Source organism: Mytilus trossulus, chromosome 3 (genome assembly GCF_036588685.1).
Source record: "Mytilus trossulus isolate FHL-02 chromosome 3, PNRI_Mtr1.1.1.hap1, whole genome shotgun sequence".
Classification (NCBI taxonomy): Eukaryota; Metazoa; Mollusca; class Bivalvia; order Mytilida; family Mytilidae; genus Mytilus; species Mytilus trossulus.
In genome coordinates, this window is record NC_086375.1 from 3,926,602 (window position 1) to 3,947,772 (window position 21,171).

General features: G+C 31.9%; 1 protein-coding gene across 1 annotated transcript in view; it reads right to left on the bottom strand.

Annotated features, from left to right (window-relative positions):
- LOC134709889 (uncharacterized) overlaps positions 1-19,254 on the bottom strand; it is a 31,573-nt gene extending 12,319 nt beyond the window's left edge. Inside the window, exons 1-4 of the mRNA XM_063570017.1 lie at positions 19,151-19,254; positions 11,951-12,348; positions 5,652-5,881; positions 2,700-3,099 (exon numbers count right to left, since the gene is read on the bottom strand). Coding sequence (XP_063426087.1) covers positions 2,700-3,099; positions 5,652-5,881; positions 11,951-12,167 — 847 coding nt within the window. The 5' untranslated portion in view covers positions 12,168-12,348; positions 19,151-19,254. The remainder of the gene's footprint in view (positions 1-2,699; positions 3,100-5,651; positions 5,882-11,950; positions 12,349-19,150) is intronic.
- Between the last annotated feature and the right edge of the window lie 1,917 nt (positions 19,255-21,171).

Consider the following 21,171-nt stretch of genomic DNA (forward strand, 5'->3'; position numbering starts at 1 on the left):
AGCATTTATTGGATAGGACAAAAATCCAGGGCGCTCGCATAAGGCAGCTTAACTGCCTGAAAATCTATCAAATATGCAAAAAATCGTCACTTTTTAGATAGTTTTTGTCAAGAATGAAAGTGGCCGCATCCGTGTTCATCCTCAACCTTTATATATGTTATGTATTATCATCAGACACATCTTACATTTCAATATTATGAATGAACACGAATGCGGCCACTTTCATTTCACAAAGAAACTGTCTAAAATTTAACTAAATTGCTAAAAATGTGAAGATTTCAGTAATTTAGCATGACTTAATGATAAAAATACCCGAGATATGTGCATTGTATTGTCAAAAACAGTCTATATTTGTGTAGCAAAGCATTCTGCTTTCCAATAAATAGCTAAAAATTTACATTTTAACAATTTTGTAAAACTGCTATACTTTGGGGCCAAAAAGGGGTCTTACTGAACCTACTCCTTTGTATTTGATACTTATGAAATATTTATGAGAGCCTCAGATGTACAGCGAATCACAAAGCATATGGAGCCTGGATGACATTCATACACTATGATTCTTATTTGTATTATTATATAATATCATGTTGCACTTTAATTAAACAACAGATATATATGCCATTTTTTGTTTTTTTGTTACATATTTGTTTGTTTTTATAGTGATTAAGATTATAACACAATGTTGAAATCTGAGTCACTATTTTGACATTATTATCGACTGTTGTTTTACTCACACATTGTTGTCAATTTAATGGACCTCTATGCAACTGACAAAAAAGTTAAGCTAGCTATTAATGCCTGTATCAAGTCAGGAATATGACAGTTGTTTTCCATTCGTATGATGTTTTCATCTAATAAGATTTTGCACAGTTGTTGTGTATAAACTGTGCATATTGTATTTTGGTTAAATTCGGCTCATCGACTTTGAAAATCCTAAATTTGAGTAATGTCTAGTAAGCCGGATAAATCCAAAATTTCACATGAGAGAGAAAACTAACTTTTGCACAGTTGAAAGCAATATGTAGATGTGTATGCTATATTTAGATTGAATTCGGCTCACTTGTTCTATATTTTGTAAAAAGCTTTATTTTGTTAAAAAAAAACTCAAATGAGTAGATTCAGTAAGACCCCTTTCGCCCCAAAATGTAGCAGTTTTACAAAATTGTGAAAATGTAATCTTTTAGCTATTTACTGGAACGTAGAATGCTTCTGCTACATAAACATGGACTGTTTTTGACAATACTATGCACATATATCGGGTGCTTGCATCATTAAGTCATGCTAAATTACTGAAATCTTCACTTGATTCATACCCCTGTCTTTGTAGCTTTTGAAAAATCAGAATACCCCGTTTTACCAAATCAACGTACTTTTATCAATTGAAACACATATGCTCCATATGCTTGTGCCGCTGAGATACTGCTACACAGAAATAGGAAGTTGACTATAGGAAAATTAAAATCATCGCATTTGTCATATATTGTGGTATTCAACCTACCATCAGTAGTCATTTCGAGAAAAAAGGTCTAAACATGAAGTAGATTTATTTGTGTCGGTAGTACCTTTAATTTCAAGTTCACTTGGATATGAGCCAGTCCATGCGAAAAGGTACAAAAAGTCCTTTTGGTAAACTTTACAGGACACGTTATCAAAGTTTGTTATAGTATTTTTGAAAAACGATTTTATCCGAAAAAAATTACATTAATGTAAACATTCATAAAATTGTCAATTCTATCCCGAATTTGTCAACTAAAACAGAAAAAGACGTAGAAATATCTGAATTTTTTGTATGTGAACAAGAGTAAAATCATTTGTTCCCCCGAATAATGCTTTACCGACCAGAAACTATAAAAAAAACCCGATACTTTACAGAGACAAAAGTCAATAATTTCACTCAGTTCTACATGTTCAAAGAAAGTAAGACAACATTAAATCATGAGGAAAAATACAAAAACTATGTCATTTTGTGTTTTAGAAATTGAAAGTTAAGTTAAGTTAAGTTAAGTTAAGTTAAGTTAAGTTATTTAATATTATATAAATCAACATCAGTTGAACGGGATTGGACAAGTTAAGTTAAGTTAAGTTAAGTTATTTAATATTATATAAATCAACATCAGTTGAACGGGATTCGAACCATTGCCCGGTTTGATTGCATTGATTTCAGCATCCTAAGCGAGAGCCTTATCCCCACTGCTACCGGGGCTAACATTATCAATTGGCAAATCAAGCCATTTAAACCTTACTTTGAAAATGATTGAAATTTATGAAATAATTCATTAAAAATCTTGATAAAACTAAGGGGGGGGGGGGGGTCTCAGCACTTGCAGGTGCGTGTAGACCACAGCTTGATGATATGAGGAAAAGTAAATGTGTTTTATAAATCACAAGTCTACTAACAATAATTATGCACACTTTTTAGAATTTCTTAAAATTTTCGTTTTTGTACCTTTTCGCATGGACTGGCTCATATATTAACTATAAATTTTTAAACGTGTTGTGTTCCATTTTTTTTAAGTATTGAAATATTTTAACATATTTTTAAGATTTCAGCCATAACCTGATAACCTGAGTTGAACGTAACACACCGAGCTGTCTTCAGAATTTCAACTCCTCTTACACTAGTATATCAAGGTACAAGTGTTATCATTTGCCTAATTTTCATTAAATGACAGGATTGATATACCTCTTACAATATTTACCTCTGATATTCCATGGTACTGTATCTTCCTGATAGGTCTTCAATATTTCAATGTCTTTTGTCACTTTAATATGACCTTCCTTTATAAATTCATTGGATTCCTTAATCTTTTTGTGGTCCTCTTGTAATAATTCATGGGATTTCTTTACCTCTTTCTGCTCTTTCTGTAACAATGTATAGGCCAGTTTTACTTTTTTATTGGTTTCTTGTTGCGATTCATTGGATCTACGCATATGAAGTTGTGAGCGTTTCAGACCTCTGAATGATTTCTTCAGCCCTTTAATTTCCTCATTAGACCTTTTTATGTCCATAATTATTTCTTGATTGGTTTGATCTAGCGGCATGGTTTTTATATTACCACATTCTTGCTCCATTTGCTGTCCACCCAATCTATGTATGGCCTACCAAAATATTGAATAATACTTTTTACTAACAATTCAAAGATGCAACAAATATCATTGTATGGCAGTTATTGTTTTGGTAATTCCTCGTTTGACATTCGTGATAACGCAAACGAAATTATCAGGTTTAAACGGGCGTATTTAGTCATATACCTTAAAGAAGTATTATTTTTTAAGTCTTTCCATAATAGGTAAGAATTATTTCAATGGTTACCAAGTTACCGGATTCATTAGGATTCTTGTAGATTTCATCGGAAACCACTGACTTAAATGCTTGACAAAATAGGAATTTATAGTTATTTGATTTAAGGATGTGAGAAAACCATTATATAAGGTAAACAAAATAATATCAACCCAACGATTATTTTTAATGGTTCAGATAAATGAATAAGAATTTCAAATAGTCGATAAAAAAGTCATTAAGGGGCTTAAACTGCTCTGAACAGTCAATTTCAGTCATTTGACTAAAATACTATGGACTGTTTTTTAAAGTCTTAAAAGGTAAACATGGGAGAGGGTAATGAATCATTGAAGTTGAATTCACAAACTATTTTCTAGACATCTGATGAATCAATCACATAATGTTTGTTTACATCAATTAATTTTGGAGAAGGAATTCTCTTAAGCAATTAAAGATGCTAGTAAATAATGGTTTATTTTTTTGTGTAGATTTGGTTTTAAAAAAGTCATTAAATAAGATATTACAACAATGCAGGAATTATTTATTGTGCTCTAACATGTCCAAACACATATAAAGAAATATGAAAACAGGAATTATGTGACTGACAGATCAAGAATGCTGACAAATTACAACTCATTAATGTCAGGCTGCTGGACAACTATAGCATAATTCTATTCCGAAATACTAGAAACGATTGTGAGAAATCACATTTGTGATACTGTTTGATCATTTTGACAAAATATTAATAAAAGGTATTTCAAAATGTAATCTACTTCATTCTAGTAATAAGTGTCCAGTGAAAAACTGTTCACTACATTGTATGTATTTCACTATAGATATATAACTGATCAACAGGCGTAATGTGTCTCAGTTAAACAACTATATGAACAAGAGTATATGCAGATTTAAGGTTGGTGTGTTTTTAAAATAATTATTATGATTTTGAATATGACTGTTTTATATAAAAGCGTTTTATAAAACACAAAAAAACACTAATATGATATGTAGATATGGAACGCCAACGCTGTCTTATTATGACCATTTTCATTATATGATATGCATTTACCTTAATATGATGTGCACCTTTTATTATATAATGTGCAAACACCTTTATATCACGAGCCAACACTTTATATGATGTACAAATGACCTTATATGACGTGCTTATATCCTTCTATGATGTAGAGATATCTTTATATGATGTGCAAACATCCTTATATGATATGCACATATACTTATATGATGTTAATTAATAATTTTATGATGTGCAAATATACTTATATGATGTGCGAATGTCCTTCTATGATATGCCACTATCCTTATATAATGTGCAAGTATCCTTATATGATGTGTAAACATCCTTATATGATGTGCAAACATCCTTATATGATGTGCAAACATCCTTATATGATGTGCATGCATACTTATATGATGTGAATTAATAGTTTTATGATGTGCAAACATTCTTATATGATGTTCAAATATACTTATATAATGAGCAGTTTCCCTTATATTATTTGCAAACATCTGTATATGATGTGGTTGTGTCATTGTATTATGTGCTTGTTTTCTTATATGATGTGGTTTGGTTTACTTCATGATATGATGTCAAAACGTATATATTTGATTAAATTACCTGCAATCAAAGTTCTGCTGAATGCAGATTACATTCGATTAACTGAAAAACTGTATTTGTTACATTTAATTTCATAACAGATTACTATCATCCCACCCTGACCATGATCAAAATTCTTTTAACGATGACACAGACAGAACCCGGGAAGCAATTCAACTCAAAATTGCTTACATGCCCAAAATAAAATTTGCTTCACTTATGAGTTATACGACACTTTTCTGAAATTCCCTATCGAAAATTCAAAACTTATGTAAAACTTCACTGTCATGTGAACAAGTCTAAATTGATAATTAATTACGAATTGTTCAACCTCACTTTCAGTAATTTAGGACATATTCCATGCAAAAAGTTGGCGGTAGTTGATTTGAATTGTGTTTATCATTGCTTGCACGTCACTTACACATATAAGAATTTATGTTATGCCTAAAATTCTGAATAACGAACCGAATTAAATCAGTTTGTATAATCTGTGTAAACAATAGTCAGCATATTGACTCCTAAAAAAACTGTTTTCGGTAAAGATGCATTTTTTTAAAATGGGTTTTCAAAATACAATATCATAGATTACAGACACAATAAGTAAAGTTGTCCCATAACTGACTGAAAATATTTTCTTAGATGTGTTTATGGCTCGTTAAATTTAATTAGGGGTCTAGTTATTATGCTGACATGTCTCCCGTCTGGTGACATAGGTTCCGTTTAATGATATGAATATTGATATACATATATACATACACAAGTTATATCAGTCCATGCTGTGGTAAAGAATGCAGTGTCTACTTTGCAATCCTGTAGATGAGCTAGTTTATTCCTGTAATATTTTATTCTTGCTAAATCTGCAGCTTGTGTAGTTTCCGAGACAAATGGTAATTTGTCAAATCCACAAAGAGGAGGGTTCATGGAAGTCAAATTCCTCAGTAATAATATCATTAAAGTCACATCGAACAATTTAGAATCTGGAACATCTGGAAAAAATCAGTAACTATAAGTAACATCAAAAGATTAAGAATTTGGAAAATCTTCCTAAAAAACCACAGACGGTAAAAATCATTTCAAAAGATTGGAATCTTGAACATATACTCAATGTCACATCAAAAGTTTTTCAATCAGGATCATCTATAAAATACATCAGATTCTTATCATAAAAGTCACAATCAAAAGTGTTTAAATCTGAAAGATCTTGAAAATAAATCAAGATACTAATAGTCACATCAAAGGCTTTTGAGATATTCTTTTGAAGTGACTCTGTGGTTATGTAAAACATCATACTTTGAACAACAAAATTATTTCATTTATTTATATTTACTTTTACTTATGGATCTTGGCATATTATGAATGACAAAACTATTGTATTTAATTACACTACTTTTTCTGTTAAGTCTATTTTTTTATGATACACATTGACGTTAAACTGTTCGAATGTATCCCGTCATTCTTTGAACCACACAATTATTTTATTTATTATTATTACTTTATGTTAAGTCTGTTTTTTAACTTAACGTGACTCTGCATTACAAAAAAAGTAAAATCACAAAAATACTGAACTTAGAGGAAAATCAATTTGGAAAGTCCATAATCACATGGCAAAATCAAATAACAAAACACTTATGATTTTTCTACCCTATGTACCACTTTGACTCATATTCTTATTAAGAAAAAAATCACATCCCTAATTAACTGGGCATTTAAAAAGTCGGAATACGAGTACATCTGTTCAAACTCTTTTAGATATTTTTTTAGTAGCAATAAACAAAAGAACTATGTCAATTGGACATGCTTTGATACTATTTATGCGCTTGAATTTTTATTTGATAACATTTTTGTTCGCTTTGGAGATTCCGTATATCATCAAGTTATTGGAATTCCAATGGGGACTAACTGTGCACCACTTATTGCGGACCTGTTTTTGTATTGTTATGAGTTACAATTTATGACTAAAATTAGCAACATTAAAAACAACTTTTGATACATAAATTTAACAATACTTTTAGATATTTAGATGATATATTGGCTCTCAATAATGACAACTTCAGTATGTATACTAAGTAAATTTATCCTGTTGAACTTTCTTTAAATAAAGCTAATATTAACAATGACCACTACCCTTTTCTCGATCTTGATATCTATATCATTAACGGGAAGCTTAATACAAAAATTTTTAATAAAAGAGATGACTTTTCATTTCCTATTGTTAATTATCCATTTTTAGATGGTGACGTTCCCTTGTCACCATCTTATGGTGTTTATATATCTCAATCTCGTGTATGTAACAATGTATTAGATTTTACCGAGAGAAATTTATGTATTACTGATAAATTATTACACAGGGTTTTCGATATCAAAAACTGGTCAAAACATTTACTAAATTTTACCACCGGTATAAGGAAATAATTCGTAAATATAACTGAACATGCAGACATCTTATACGTTCAGGTATTTCACATCCATTTTTTTTTATGAAAATATTCTTTATAAAGCACAAAAATGTCAGTATTATCCTCAGAAACTAACAAAACCTTTAAATAGACTTATAACTAGAGGCTCTAAAGAGCCTGTGTCGCTCACCTTGGTCTATGTGCATATTAAACAAAGGACACAAATGGATTCATGACAAAATTGTATTTTGGTGATGGTGATGTGTTTGAAGTTCTTACTTTACTGAACGATTTTGCTTCTTACAATTATATCTATCATGAACTTTGCCCATTAGTAACAGAGAACTATATTTGGTAAAAATTTACATAAATTTACCAAATAAATGAAAATTGTTAAAAATTGACTATAAAGGGCAATAACTCCTTAAGGGGTCAATTGACCATTTAGGTCATGTTGACTTATTTGTAGATCTTACTTTGCTGAACATTATTGCTGTTTACAGTTCATCGCTATCTATAATAGTATTCAAGATAACCAAAAACGGCAAAATTTCTTTAAAAATTACCAATTGGAGGGCAGCAACCCAACAACCAGTTGTCCAATTCATCTGAAAAATTCAGGGCAGATAGATATTGACTTGATTAACAATTTAACTTCTTGTCAGATTTGTTCTAGATGCTTTGGTTTCATAGTTATAAGCAAAAAACTGCATTTTACCACTATGTTCTATTTCTAGCCGTGGCGGCCATCTTGGTTGAATGGCCAGGTCATCGGACAAATTTTTCAAACTAGATACCCCAAAGATGATTGTGGCCTAGTAGTTTCAGTGGAGATTTTGTAAAAGATTACTTAGATTTATGGAAAAATGGTTAAAGATTGACTATAACGGGCAATAACTCCTAAAGGGGTCAACTGACCATTTTGGTCATGTTGACTTATTTGTAGTGTAGATCTTACTTTGCTGAACATTATTGCTGTTTACAATTTATCTCTATCTATAATAATATTCAAGATAATAACCAAAAACAGCAAAATTTCCTCAAAATTACCAATTCAGGAGCAGCAACCCAACAACCGATTGACCGATTCATCTGAAAATTTCAGGGCAGATAGTTCTTGACCTGATAAACATTTTTATCCCATGTCAGATTTCCTCAAAATGCTTTGGTTTTTGAGTTATAAGCCAAAATATGCATTTTACCCCTATGTTCTATTTTTAGCGGTGGCGGCCATCTTGGTTGGTTGACCAGGTCACGCCACACATTTTTTAAACTAGATACCCCAAAGATGACTGTGGCCAAGTTTGGATTAATTTGGCCAAGTAGTTTCAGAGGAGAAGATTTTTGTAAAAGATTACTTTAATTTACGAAAAATGGTTAAAAATTGACTATAAAGGGCAATAACTCCTAAACGGGTCAACTGACCATTTTGGTCATTTGACTTATTTGTAAATCTGACTTTGCTGAACATTATTGCTGTTTACAGTTTATCTCTATCTATAATAATATTCAAGATAATAACCAAAAACAGCAAAATTTCCTCAAAATTACCAATTCAGGGGCAGCAACCCAACAACCGATTGACCGATTCATCTGAAAATTTAAGAGCAGATAGATCTTGACCTGATAAACATTTTTATCCCTGTCAGATTTCCTCAAAATGCTTTGGTTTTTGAGTTATAAGCCAAAAACTGCATTTTACCCCTTTGTTCTATTTTTAGCCGTGGCGGCCATCTTGGTTGGTTGACAAGGTCACGCCACACATTTTTTAAACTAGATACCACAAAGATGATTGTGGCCAAGTTTGGATTAATTTGGCCAAGTAGTTTCAGAGGAGAAGATTTTTGTAAAAGATTACTTTAATTAATGGTTAAAAATTGACTATAAAGGGCTATAACTCCTAAACGAGTCAACTGACCATTTTGGTCATGTTGACTTATTTGTAGATCTTACTTTGCTGAACATTATTGCTGTTTACAGTTTATCTCTAACTATAATAATATTCAAGATAATAACCAAAAACAGCAAAATTTCTTCAAAATTACCAATTCAGGGGCAGCAACCCAACAACCGATTGACCGATTCATCTGAAAATTTCAGGGCAGATGATCTTGACCTGATAAACATTTTTACCCCATGTCAGATTTGCTCTAAATGCTTTGGTTTTTGAGTTATAAGCCAAAAACTGCATTTTACCCCTATGTTCTATTTTTAGCCGTGGCGGCCATCTTGGTTGGTTGACCGGGTCACGCCACACATTTTTTAAACTAGATACCCCAATGATGATTGTGGCCAAGTTTGGTTTGATTTGGCCCAGTAGTTTCAGAGGAGAAGATTTTTGTAAAAGTTAACGACGACGGACGACGACGGACGACGACGGACGCCAAGTGATGAGAAAAGCTCACTTGGCCCTTCGGGCCAGGTGAGCTAAAAAAGGGATATAGTTACGATACTGTTGTCAGGTCATTAAAGATTGCATACTTTGGCTTTAATATTGATTCACTAATAGGGTCTTTCATCGGAACTAAACACATTTATTTCTAAAAAACAGTTGTAAGCATGACACGGGTTATGTTCTTTTCATATATGTTATGATAGTATAATGCTAAACCCCTAACGGGAGTGATTGTGCCTGATATTCATATGATGAAGACATAATCTTTCAGTCAGTTTAATTGAGGTCTGGAGCTGGCATGTCAGTTAACTGCTAGTAGTCTGTTGTTTTTTTTATGTATTATTGTCATTTTGTTTATTTTTTTTGGTTACATCTTCTGACATCAGACTCGGACTTCTCTTGAACTGAATTTTAATGTGCGTATTGTTATGCGTTTTCTTTTCTACATTGGCTAGAGGTATAGGGGGAGGGTTGAGATCTCACAAACATGTTAAACCCCGCCGCCTGTCCCAAGTCAGGAGCATCTGGCCTTTGTTAGTCTTGTATGATTTTTAATTTTAGTTTCTTGTGTATAATTCGGAGTTTAGTATGACGTCCATTATCACTGTACTAGTATGCATATTTTAAGGGGCCTGCTGAAGGACACCTACGGGTGCGGGAATTCTCGCTACATTGAAGACCCATTGGTTGCCTTCGGCTGTTGTCTGCTCTATGGTCGGGTGGTTGTCGCTTTGGAATATTCACCATTTCCTTTCTCAATTTTACATAAAAAACGAATGAACAAGAACTGTCATATTCCTGACTTGGTACAGACATTTTCAAATGTAGAAAATGGTGGATTAAACCTGGTTTTAATAGCGCTAACCCTCTCACTTTATTGAAAGTCTCATCAATTTCCGTTATATTTACATTGATGCGTTAAATAAACAGACACAATAAATAGAATAGTCAATAAGTTTTCAATCTTCCGAAACATTACAAACATTTGAAATTTAATGAACTAATTCTTACCATGCCTTAGAATATTACCAGATGCACAAGTTTGTCCATACGTAGATTAAATATTGTCAGTGTAAGCAAGGCCATATTGTTTTTCAATTCTTTATGATTAACATAAACGCTTGACTTAAACATGTTAAATACCAAAAACATCGTATATCCACAGTTTTACTTTTCAACATAACCATTACAAATAATTCTAAAGTAAAGGACATTATTGGATATCGGATCAACTATGCCAAACTTTTCATAACGTATTACAACAAGTAGAAGTTTGCAAAAACTATATCTAGGTATATTTAAAAAGCAAAATAATAAAATTGATGCGTTTTGTTATTTGATTTTGCCATGTATTATGGACTTTCCTAATTGATTTTCCTCTGAGTTCAGTATTTTTGTGATTTTACTTTTCACACAGTATTGAAAATGGATCTGTCAGATATTGGTTGGTCTTTCATGTTCATAAGATTGTTTTGTGATTTATGCAAGTTATTTTATAATTTCTTTATACCTTTCAAATAATCCTATTATCGAAAATTCTTAATTAATATTGGGAATCTAATGAGAAAAGCAAAATATTTATTCAAATTATAAAAGATCTTTTTTTACTTTTTTCAGACAAACTTTCGGATTAAATTCATTCAAAATTGTTGTGAATATGACATGATTGACATTTTGAAAAATGTCATAGAATCAAAGACAACCATAGCAACATATTCCTTTTATCAGGTTTGTCAATTTATTATACTATATACTAATTAAGTAATTTTTAAATTTCATACGCCTTCATATCAAATTTTTTTCTTGCTTTTTTTAAGCCACTGACCAGTGATTTAAATGAAAATTTGAAAGCATATTTAGGACAATAACTCATGTAGATATATAAATGTAGACCATTCTTTGTTCTAAACTGACACAATCAGCCGGATTGTTTTCAAACACTGGTTCATAATGCAAGGTTAGAGTACATAGGTAGACATGTCATCCTACCAACACATTATTTTCGTCATACCAACCAAGCCTGTGCTCGTAAAGCAAAATGCCACGTGCTTACCGTACAATCAGCAAATTCAGATTTTCATGTCTGGTTTTACTCTTCTGCGGATTAACTCATGACCACTCACAGGATAATATCTGCATTGTATTATAGACATCTTCGACAAATAAGTTTTGGTACGAACAACATACAGATCACAGGCTCGGGTTGTATGTACAAATTAACTTTGAATCTTAAACAGGACATTTTTTTTAAATTCTGCACTTACCAGGAGATTTTGTAAACAGAAGGTTCCACTGTGATTGGTTGATAATGTGCGTCTTCCTCAATTCATGCAATTTGTTATATTCTTTCTTTATTGTAGCCTCTAAACATGCTGGAGCAAACTCACTATCAAAGAAAGTTCTAGCTGCACGAGGAGAAACTCCTGTTAATAACAAACTCATTCTAACATAGTTTTCTTCCTCTACAGAAAGAGATGCCATAGTAATGTCTTCTTTATTCTTTCAAATTATGAAAATTTTACTATCAAGCAGAATATTGCAATTAAAACGGTCACAATCATGTACAAGTTACATGACAAAACATGGCTTTCAAGCTGGCACAAATCTTGGCTGTTGTGCCTCTTATGGAGTAAATCACTAAATAATCTGATCTATTTTGTTACTGAAAAAAAAGACAAAAACAATTAAATTTCTGAAATTGAATTAAAAGAAACAGTTTTAGGTTTAACCTACGACTTTGGCAAATATTGTGTTCTTTAAAAGTTTTTGTTCATATATTTGTAAAATTTGCGGTTACATTGAAGTTGTCTCAATTGCATTTATATCACATTTCCCTATCGTTATGTTTTTACCAGCCAAGGCCAAATAAGCACACTACCAGAAGAACTTCAATAAAAAGAAATATAGACACGAAACGAAGCTTAGTATTTTTATACATGTGCACTGTTAATTGTTTATTTTAGACTTTTAATAGTTTGGATAAATGTTTTACATTGTGATTAATCAAATATGAGAAATCGCTTAAAATTGGTGATTATGAATTTGACAGCCAGTGCTCCTTTAAATTATTCAGTTAATCAACGGAAACTTTGGTCAAGTCATTTACCATTTAATTAAATATGCTATATTCGCTGACATATTGAATTTGTATTTTAGTTCTCCTTCTTTCAGGTCCGGATTATTTGTTTAGTTGGTTCATCGGAAAGTATTCTGTTGGCGTACATAATAGAGCAATAAAAACATGCTCCAGATGTATTTTATCATTGGATTGAGGTTATATACCTAACATCTCCTTTTATATGGATACTTACGACATGTTTCAATTTACGATATGATAGTACTAAGTTAAGAATACTTAAAAAAGTAAAATAACAACAATATTGAACTCCAAGAGAAATATGAAACCGAAAGTTTGGAATCACAAAAACACAAACACATCAACCAAATGGATAACAGCTGTCGTATTCCTCACTTGGTACAGGCATTTACATTTGTAAAAAATGGTGGATTCAACCATGAAGCAGATTCACATTTGGTTTGCACTCGAAAGGACCAACAAATATTCGACAAATGAATGTAAACAAATGTAAAGTGTCTGGGATTACATATGAAATATACTCAAAAGAGTCAGCAACCCAAAGAGAGAAATCACAATATACTTCTAGAGGGTAACATATTATCTTCGACAATTACCTTTATTTTCCACTCGAGAGTAAATGTACGACGAATGAATGTAAACAAAACGTAATGTGACTGTAAAGTAAGTACTTCATAGTGTCCACTTACTATCAGACCTATTTCCGACAAAAAAAAACATTTGACAGAGTACACTTTACTATCAACAGGAATAAAACATTAGCTTTATCTGTGAACAAAACAAAATGCAACCCTTCTTCCCCACACTAATTTTACAGTATAAATTATATAATCATTGTTCCTTGTTCTTGTCATAAATGTTTTGACAATTTGTTTATCTTGCTTTTTTCCGGTAGAAAACATGGACTTTTTATGTAAACAGAATATTTATTTTCCACTGTTGTAAGTAAATCTTCTTAGATGACTCTCGAGATTCACCCTGCTCTACAAAATTGCCATGACATCGGAAGGTCGTTCAATACCACACAAACAACTATCAAAAATATCTTCTCAAGAATTATATGGGAGACATAGCAGAATTATATTCAAATAGTTTTGGGAGGTAGTTTCCTTGTTAATGCTATTTGTCGAGCATCGGGAGTCTCGAAATTCACAAAACAATTTACTTATATAAATTCAAATTTTATTTCTATGCTTCACTTAGATCAAAAACTGAACAAAGAAATAACACGACGGGTGCCGTATACGGTGCAGAAAATGCTTACCCTTCAAGAGCACCTGATTTCACTCCCGGTTTTTAGTGGAGTTCGTGTTGTTTCTTATTTATTATTTATAACTGTTGATGTAAATGTCCTTTGGTTTTGTGAGTCGTTGTTTACTCCTTGGTTTTGATTGTTATTGTCTTATTAAAGATGTTTTGTTATTTGACAGTGTTTTACTGGCACAGAACACTTTCTAGGACAGAGCGATCAAACTGTCCAGCATGATCAGATTGACAAAAAAATGTTTTTTTTAAAGTTTCTTTTTTACAAATTCAAATGATTATTCATGGTATTTGGTATAATTATTTCTTTATCACTTATGAGTGTACTTAAAACTTTATAATAACAGCCAATTTGAACTTGTAACCATACATAAAATATAAACCAGTCAATAAATAAAAATTATCATGATTATACTGAATTTCTAAATATCAAAATATAATGAGATGTAGTATGATTGCCAATGAGTCAACTACATGTACTAGTATCCATCAAAATTCAAATGAAATATAAATGAGCAATTAAAGGCAATCGTACAACCTTCAACAATGAGAAAATCCATACTTGATAGTAAACTATTACAGGCCTCGACATGAAAGATATCAAACAATTCAATTGAGAAAACTAAAGGGCCAATTACAACAAACCAGTTTAAGGAAAACAAATATGACAGACACCAACCAACAACAACCACTGAACTACAGATTCCAGACTTGTGACAAACACATATAGAGTGCAATGGGGTTTAACTTGTTTGAAAGCTCCAGCACTTCCTATACATGGGATAGTGGTGTCACAGTACATCACAAGATCAAACTGGACAAAAAAATGAACGAAAAAAAAATAATATGAGAAAAAGCAATGAGCGAAAACCACTCACTTACAGGATCCTGATTTGGGACAGGCACTTTAGAATGTAGTGGGATTTAACAGGTTTGAAGGTGTCTCTCCTTACTTGGGACAGTAATATGATTGCACAACAAAAGATCAAACTTAACGAAAATAAAATATGAGAAACAGCTATAAAAGACAGCCACTCATTTTCGGCGCCCTGATTTGGGACACCACTCATTTATAGCGCCCTGATTTTGGACAGACACTTTTAGAATGTGGTGGGGTGAAACATATTTGAAGGTGACAAGATGACAACCCCCTAATTTGGGACAATGGTGTTACAGCACAGCACAAGAACAAACTATGAAAATCATTTGAATAGGGATAAACTCATGAGATCGATACAAATTATTGGCAATTATACAACATCTGCTTTTAAAAAAACTCAAGAAAAGCAGACCGGACGTGGATTGGTATTTACATATTCCTTAAAGCAAAAGACAAAAGTTACAGTTCTGAGAGTACCTGTAGTAACTGACAGCTAGTTCAAAGCCAATAACAACTAATAAACAAAATAATCGTAGACTAAGATATCAATCAGTACACATCCAACACTCAAAGGTTTCTTGTAGTTACGCCATTAACAATTAAGAAAACATAACCTTATGCATTGCCAAAAAATAGGTATCGACATATTGTAGTACCATGTATTATATTTGGTGAAAGTATCTATGTGTATAAAAATACTATAAAGAATGATTTTGATTTACTTATAACAAAATCAAAACCAATTAAAAACCAATTGTTCAGAGAACAATTGAAGGTCTTTCAACCGATAAAGATCTATTTTGATATGAAAATATTAAAATTCAGTTGAAAATGTCAGTGGCATTATGATGTATAAATATGAATTTCGAGCAAAGGTCAAAATCTAGAACGTCCAATTAACCTATGACCTTGACCTCAATTTCAAGGTCATAGACTAAACATTTCAAATCAAAAGACACTAGTTCCGTAATATGTATGGTTCATGAGTAATATCACTTTACACATAATTCTAAATATAAGAGAGGTGAAAACTCCCATTTATTGTCTACGCACCCTTTCAAGAAAAATTTACAAGTTACCACATGTCGTAACTAACAATTTAGTAAAAAATAATTTGTCGATATCTTATAAGGTTAATGAAAATAAGTAAAAATAGGCCAAAATCAAAATTTAGAATTTGACCTTGACCTTTGATCTTGACCTAATTTTCATTTTTTTGGACCAAGGACCTTAAATCAAAAGACCCTAGGTCTCTATCACTTATGGTTTACCGGTTAGAAATGCATATCACTTATATCATATACAAAAGGGGGGACAAAAGAGGGACGATCTCAGGTGCTCCGGAAGGGTAAGCAGATCCTGCTCCACATGCGGCACCCGTCGTGTTGCTTATGTGATTACAAATCCGGTAAATAGTCTAATTCGGTAGGTCAAATTCATGAAAGGGAAGGGGATTGTAGTAACGACGTAAGGAACATATCCGATATCTTTTGTGAAACGGTTATTCCATAACGGTCAACCAACTCGTGATGGCGTCCGTAAAATTTACGAAGGGATGATTTCAACTTCACCATTTGGAACTCTTGGTTTAATAGCTTCCTTGTGAGCAGTAACCCTCTATCAAGAAAATCATGATAGGAAATGCAAGCACGGGAATATCGTATCAATTGGGAGATATATACCCCGTATGCAGGTGCTGCTGGAATGTTGCTACTTAGATAACTCTCACATGGAGTCTCTGGATAGCTTCGGTAAAAATTAAAATCCTTATCCTTAAGATGTAACAAGCAATTTGGTAAAATAAATTTGTCGGTATCTTTTACGGTTGCGAAGGAGTAGTGGCCACAAGAAAAACAGTGTTTAGGGAGATAACTCTTACAACGTAAAATTTTTGGTTACGCCTTTGTCAATTTTTAAATCGTATAAACTTTATGATATCATATTCCAAATATCTAAGCGACATCTTTTGAAACCTCAATAATACGCAAGAAAAAAGTTAGGCGGAAGAAAAAAAAAAGAATAATAATAATCAGAACAAAACCTATAGGTCTTTCAACCGAAAAGGTTGAAAGACCTAATAAAACAGTATTCAAAGAATTAATTGAAGTAATCAATTGTAAAACCTTAAAGAATTTGGCTTCAGGTACAATTTTTGGTTGTGTACGCGCGAACACAGGTGTATGCGCGAACATTAAATTGACGAACATCATTCTTTAATCACTATATACAAATATCTCAGACTGATGCGTGTGTGTGTCTACTTTAATGTAATAACACACATTCATCCTTGTGATTTCATCTAAACAACAATTGCTGTTCATGCTCCTGAAGAAAGATTAATTTCAAGCAACAGTCGTGGCTTCACAAATATGAAAAAGAAGATGTGGTATGATTGCCAATGAGACAACTATCCACAAAAGACCAAAATGACACAGACATATAAAAAATACAGTATAAGAAATAGTTTACACAAAGTCTACATGTATACTTATTCCGATCGTTCCTACATATATTGTATCATTTACGAATGAAATTTCATGTGGACTAAAATGGCCGTATTTTCACCTCAAGATTTACTCTGAGTACAGACAAACCTGTGCATCTGGAAAAGTTTTAAGGCATAGAATGCCCTAGATAAATAGAATTATTATCAGGTATCTATTGTCCATCTATTGTCTATGTCAATCAATACAGCTCAATTCAATTATTATCTGTGGGGAAGTTCTCAAACCTCTTTCCCAACTTAGTTTATTTTGGCACCTTCTGGAGGAATGAAAAAAAGTGCAATGCAAAATCCTGGTAAGTTTTTATTTTTCTAAAACATAAAACATATTTGAAATTTATTTATCTAGGGCAAGCTATGCCTTAAAAATTTTACAGTTGCGCAGGTTTTTCTGAACCTTTTTTAGGTGAATATACGGCCATTTTAGACAAAGGGTCCACATGAACCTTAAACGTAAACAATGACATGCAAAATCAGCGGATTGTTAGATGAAATAATATAGAATAACTCGCTTGTCGTTAAATCTAACGACTTAATGATGAAATACAACCTTGTACACAACACACAACCAAATATTATTGACTTACAGTTAACTAGAACGTGCTTCAATTAATAATTAATACTGATTATTTTCGGAAAAAAACTTTTTCTTGCAAATTCAAAAGATCCTTTAACTGTGTTTTTTTCCTTTCTACGTATGAATTACAACTTCCGTCAGCGCCAGGTGTCGTTCGTTTACTAGGCGACCAATAAACAAAACGGTTATATCCGTGCTTTAAATAGTTTAAAATTAAATAGGTTTAAATGTCACCTTGATTTTAGTGTGTTTGTAATCTTCAATGTAACCATTCGATAGAACATTTAAAAAAATGAGGTCAATATTTGAGATGTTACGTGTATTTTAGAAGGTTATTTTCATCGATTGATTTATAGTATACTAAAAGGAAAACAGTATTGCTGTATTAAACCAGTTGAACGTGATTTGTTGAATAAATCAAGTTGTTACAAGGGAACTGACTCGAGGGAACTGATGCTAGTGTGTTTATACCTTTAGCCAGCATTAGGCATTAGCTCTACTAGAAACTTTATAATATCAGTTGCTTTACATTTCACAGAGCATTCCAAATCATGTTGTGTGTATAATTATTTTCGTCTTAAAGGACAACAGAAATATTGGCTCCCGCAATTATTTTATGACATCTCATATTTACTTTTTTCATTCCCATCAAACCTCCATTAACAAGACCATATGCAAATCATTGTAAATATTGTCATGTAAAATTTCGTTTGAAGGCAGATAGTGTTCAATGTTATACAATTTATTTAAAGATGAAATAAAGATATTCGAGTGTATCAATCATGAGATTAATCATAGATTAATGAATACCGAGAAAGATAACAATTACGAATTATGTTTTAAAATTAGTTTTTTTTTCAATCGTTATGCTCTTTAGCCCACCTATGTCATTTAAAACAGTAATCATATATATATATTATAATAACTTGGTACCTTTGATAACTATAATCATACATTCGTATTTGCAAATTGAAGTTTGCATACTTAACATTTTATTTGTTTTATCTGCCGATTTGTAAATTAGATAATATATTTCATTCATGTTTCCCCATAAAAAAAACTCTCATTTTATCGTGAAATTTTGTGTAATTATAATGATAATATAAAATGTATATAACTAGTAGCCAAACTATAATGTACTTACATTTAAATATAATGTATACTAAATCACAATGATAAATCTTTTAGGCAAAAATTATTTTCATGCAAATTTTCAATGGATCTTTTAAAGAGTGACACTGTGTTGTGTTTGTTTACTAGGTGATCGAAAAATAAAATGGTTGACACCTTATGATAAATATTAAAGATTTAAATGTCACCTGGATTTTAGTGTGTTATTGTAAATTTCAATGGGACCGTTGGCAAGTACTTTAACAAACCAAGTCAACATTTTAAATGTAAAATGTATTTAAGAATTGTATTTTCATCGATTAATTTGCTATATATATTGAAGGTACTCAGTAAAAATGTATTATTTGTCGTCGCTCAATTTTAAATCTAAGGGTTTTTATTCGATGAATACTTCCTACAAACATGAGTGATATTTATATGTTTATTAGGCAGGTTTGTTGAACGTTAAACAATTTAGAATAAGACGAAATATAAAAAATACGGATTTATAAATGTATAAGAATGCGAATATATAAATATATCAAGTTAAGGATAAACAAATGCATACCGAGAAAGATAACTATTATTATTTATGTTTAAAGACGGGGGCTTCTCAGAATCATTTCCAAATGGTGAAGTTGAAATCTTCCCTTCGTCAATTTTACGAACGCTATCATGAGTCAATTGATCTGTAAGGAATAACCGTTTCACAGAGGATATCAGGTATGTTCCTAATTTCGTAACTACAATACCCGTCCCTTTTCACGATTGTGACCTACCGAAATAGACTATTTACCGGATTTGTTATGACATACTCAAAACAATGGAAGTCACATGTGGAGCAGGATCTGCTTACCCTTCCGGAGCACATAAGACCCCCCCCCCGTTTGTTGTGGGGTTCGTGTTGCTTAGTTTTTAGTTTTCTGTGTTGTGTCTTCTGCAGTATTATTTGTTATATTTGTCTTTTTATTTTTACCATGGCGTTGTCAGTTTATTTCTATCTATGAGTTTGAATCTGCCTCTGCTTTCTTTCGTCCCTCTCTTGTTCTCCATTCAACCTGTTTTCTCTAAACCAGTAATCGTACAATTAAAGTTTGCATACTGGACATTTTCATTTGTTTTATCAAAGGATATGTAAATGAGATAATATGTAATGCGAGTGACACCTGAATAACTCTCCCTTTCTCGTGGTATTCTATGTAATTATAATGAAAGTATAACCTCTGACGAAAATTGAAAAAAAAACCTTATAGAATGTGTTATCACCCACAATGATGAATCTTTTGTTACAACTATTCCATATATTTTAACATTTTCGGCTGACATATGTGGAACAGATCTGCATACCATTCATGAGTAATAGTCAACTTTGACTGAGATCACAGCGATTTTTGATGGGGTTAATGTAGCTCAGTCTTAAGTTTTCTAGTTAGGCTGTTGGCTGTTGTTTGTCATGGTATTATACGTTCGTTTTCGACATATGAGTTTGACTCTTCCAATTGTATCTTACGCTTGTCTTACTTTGATTGGTTTGAAGAAAAAACCACAAAATGTTATTTGATAACTTTGGCATGTTATTAATATATGATGCCACTGCTGGTGGAGATTTATTTCCTCGAGGGTATCACCAGCCCAGTAGTCAGCACTTTTGTGTTGACTTGAGTTATCATTGATATGTTCATAATTATAAATTAACTGTTAACAAAACTTTGAAATTTTGAAATACTAAGGCTTTTCTATCTCAGGAAAAGATTACCTTAAGTTAGCTGTATTTGGCAAAACTTTTAGGAATTGTTGGTCCTCAATCCTCTTCAACTTCCTACTTTATTTGGCCTTTAAAACATTGTTTCGATTCGAGCATCACTGATGAGTCTTATGTAGACGAAACGCGCGTCTGGCGTAAATGAAAAATTTTAATCCTGGTATCTATGATGAGTTTATTTGTTACATCTCGTGAGTACCTGACTAAGGAAGAAATTGTATGTGTCCCGCAAACAAAAACGGGTATCAATAAGAGATAACAGTAGTTTTTTAAAATCTTCAAATTCAATAAAT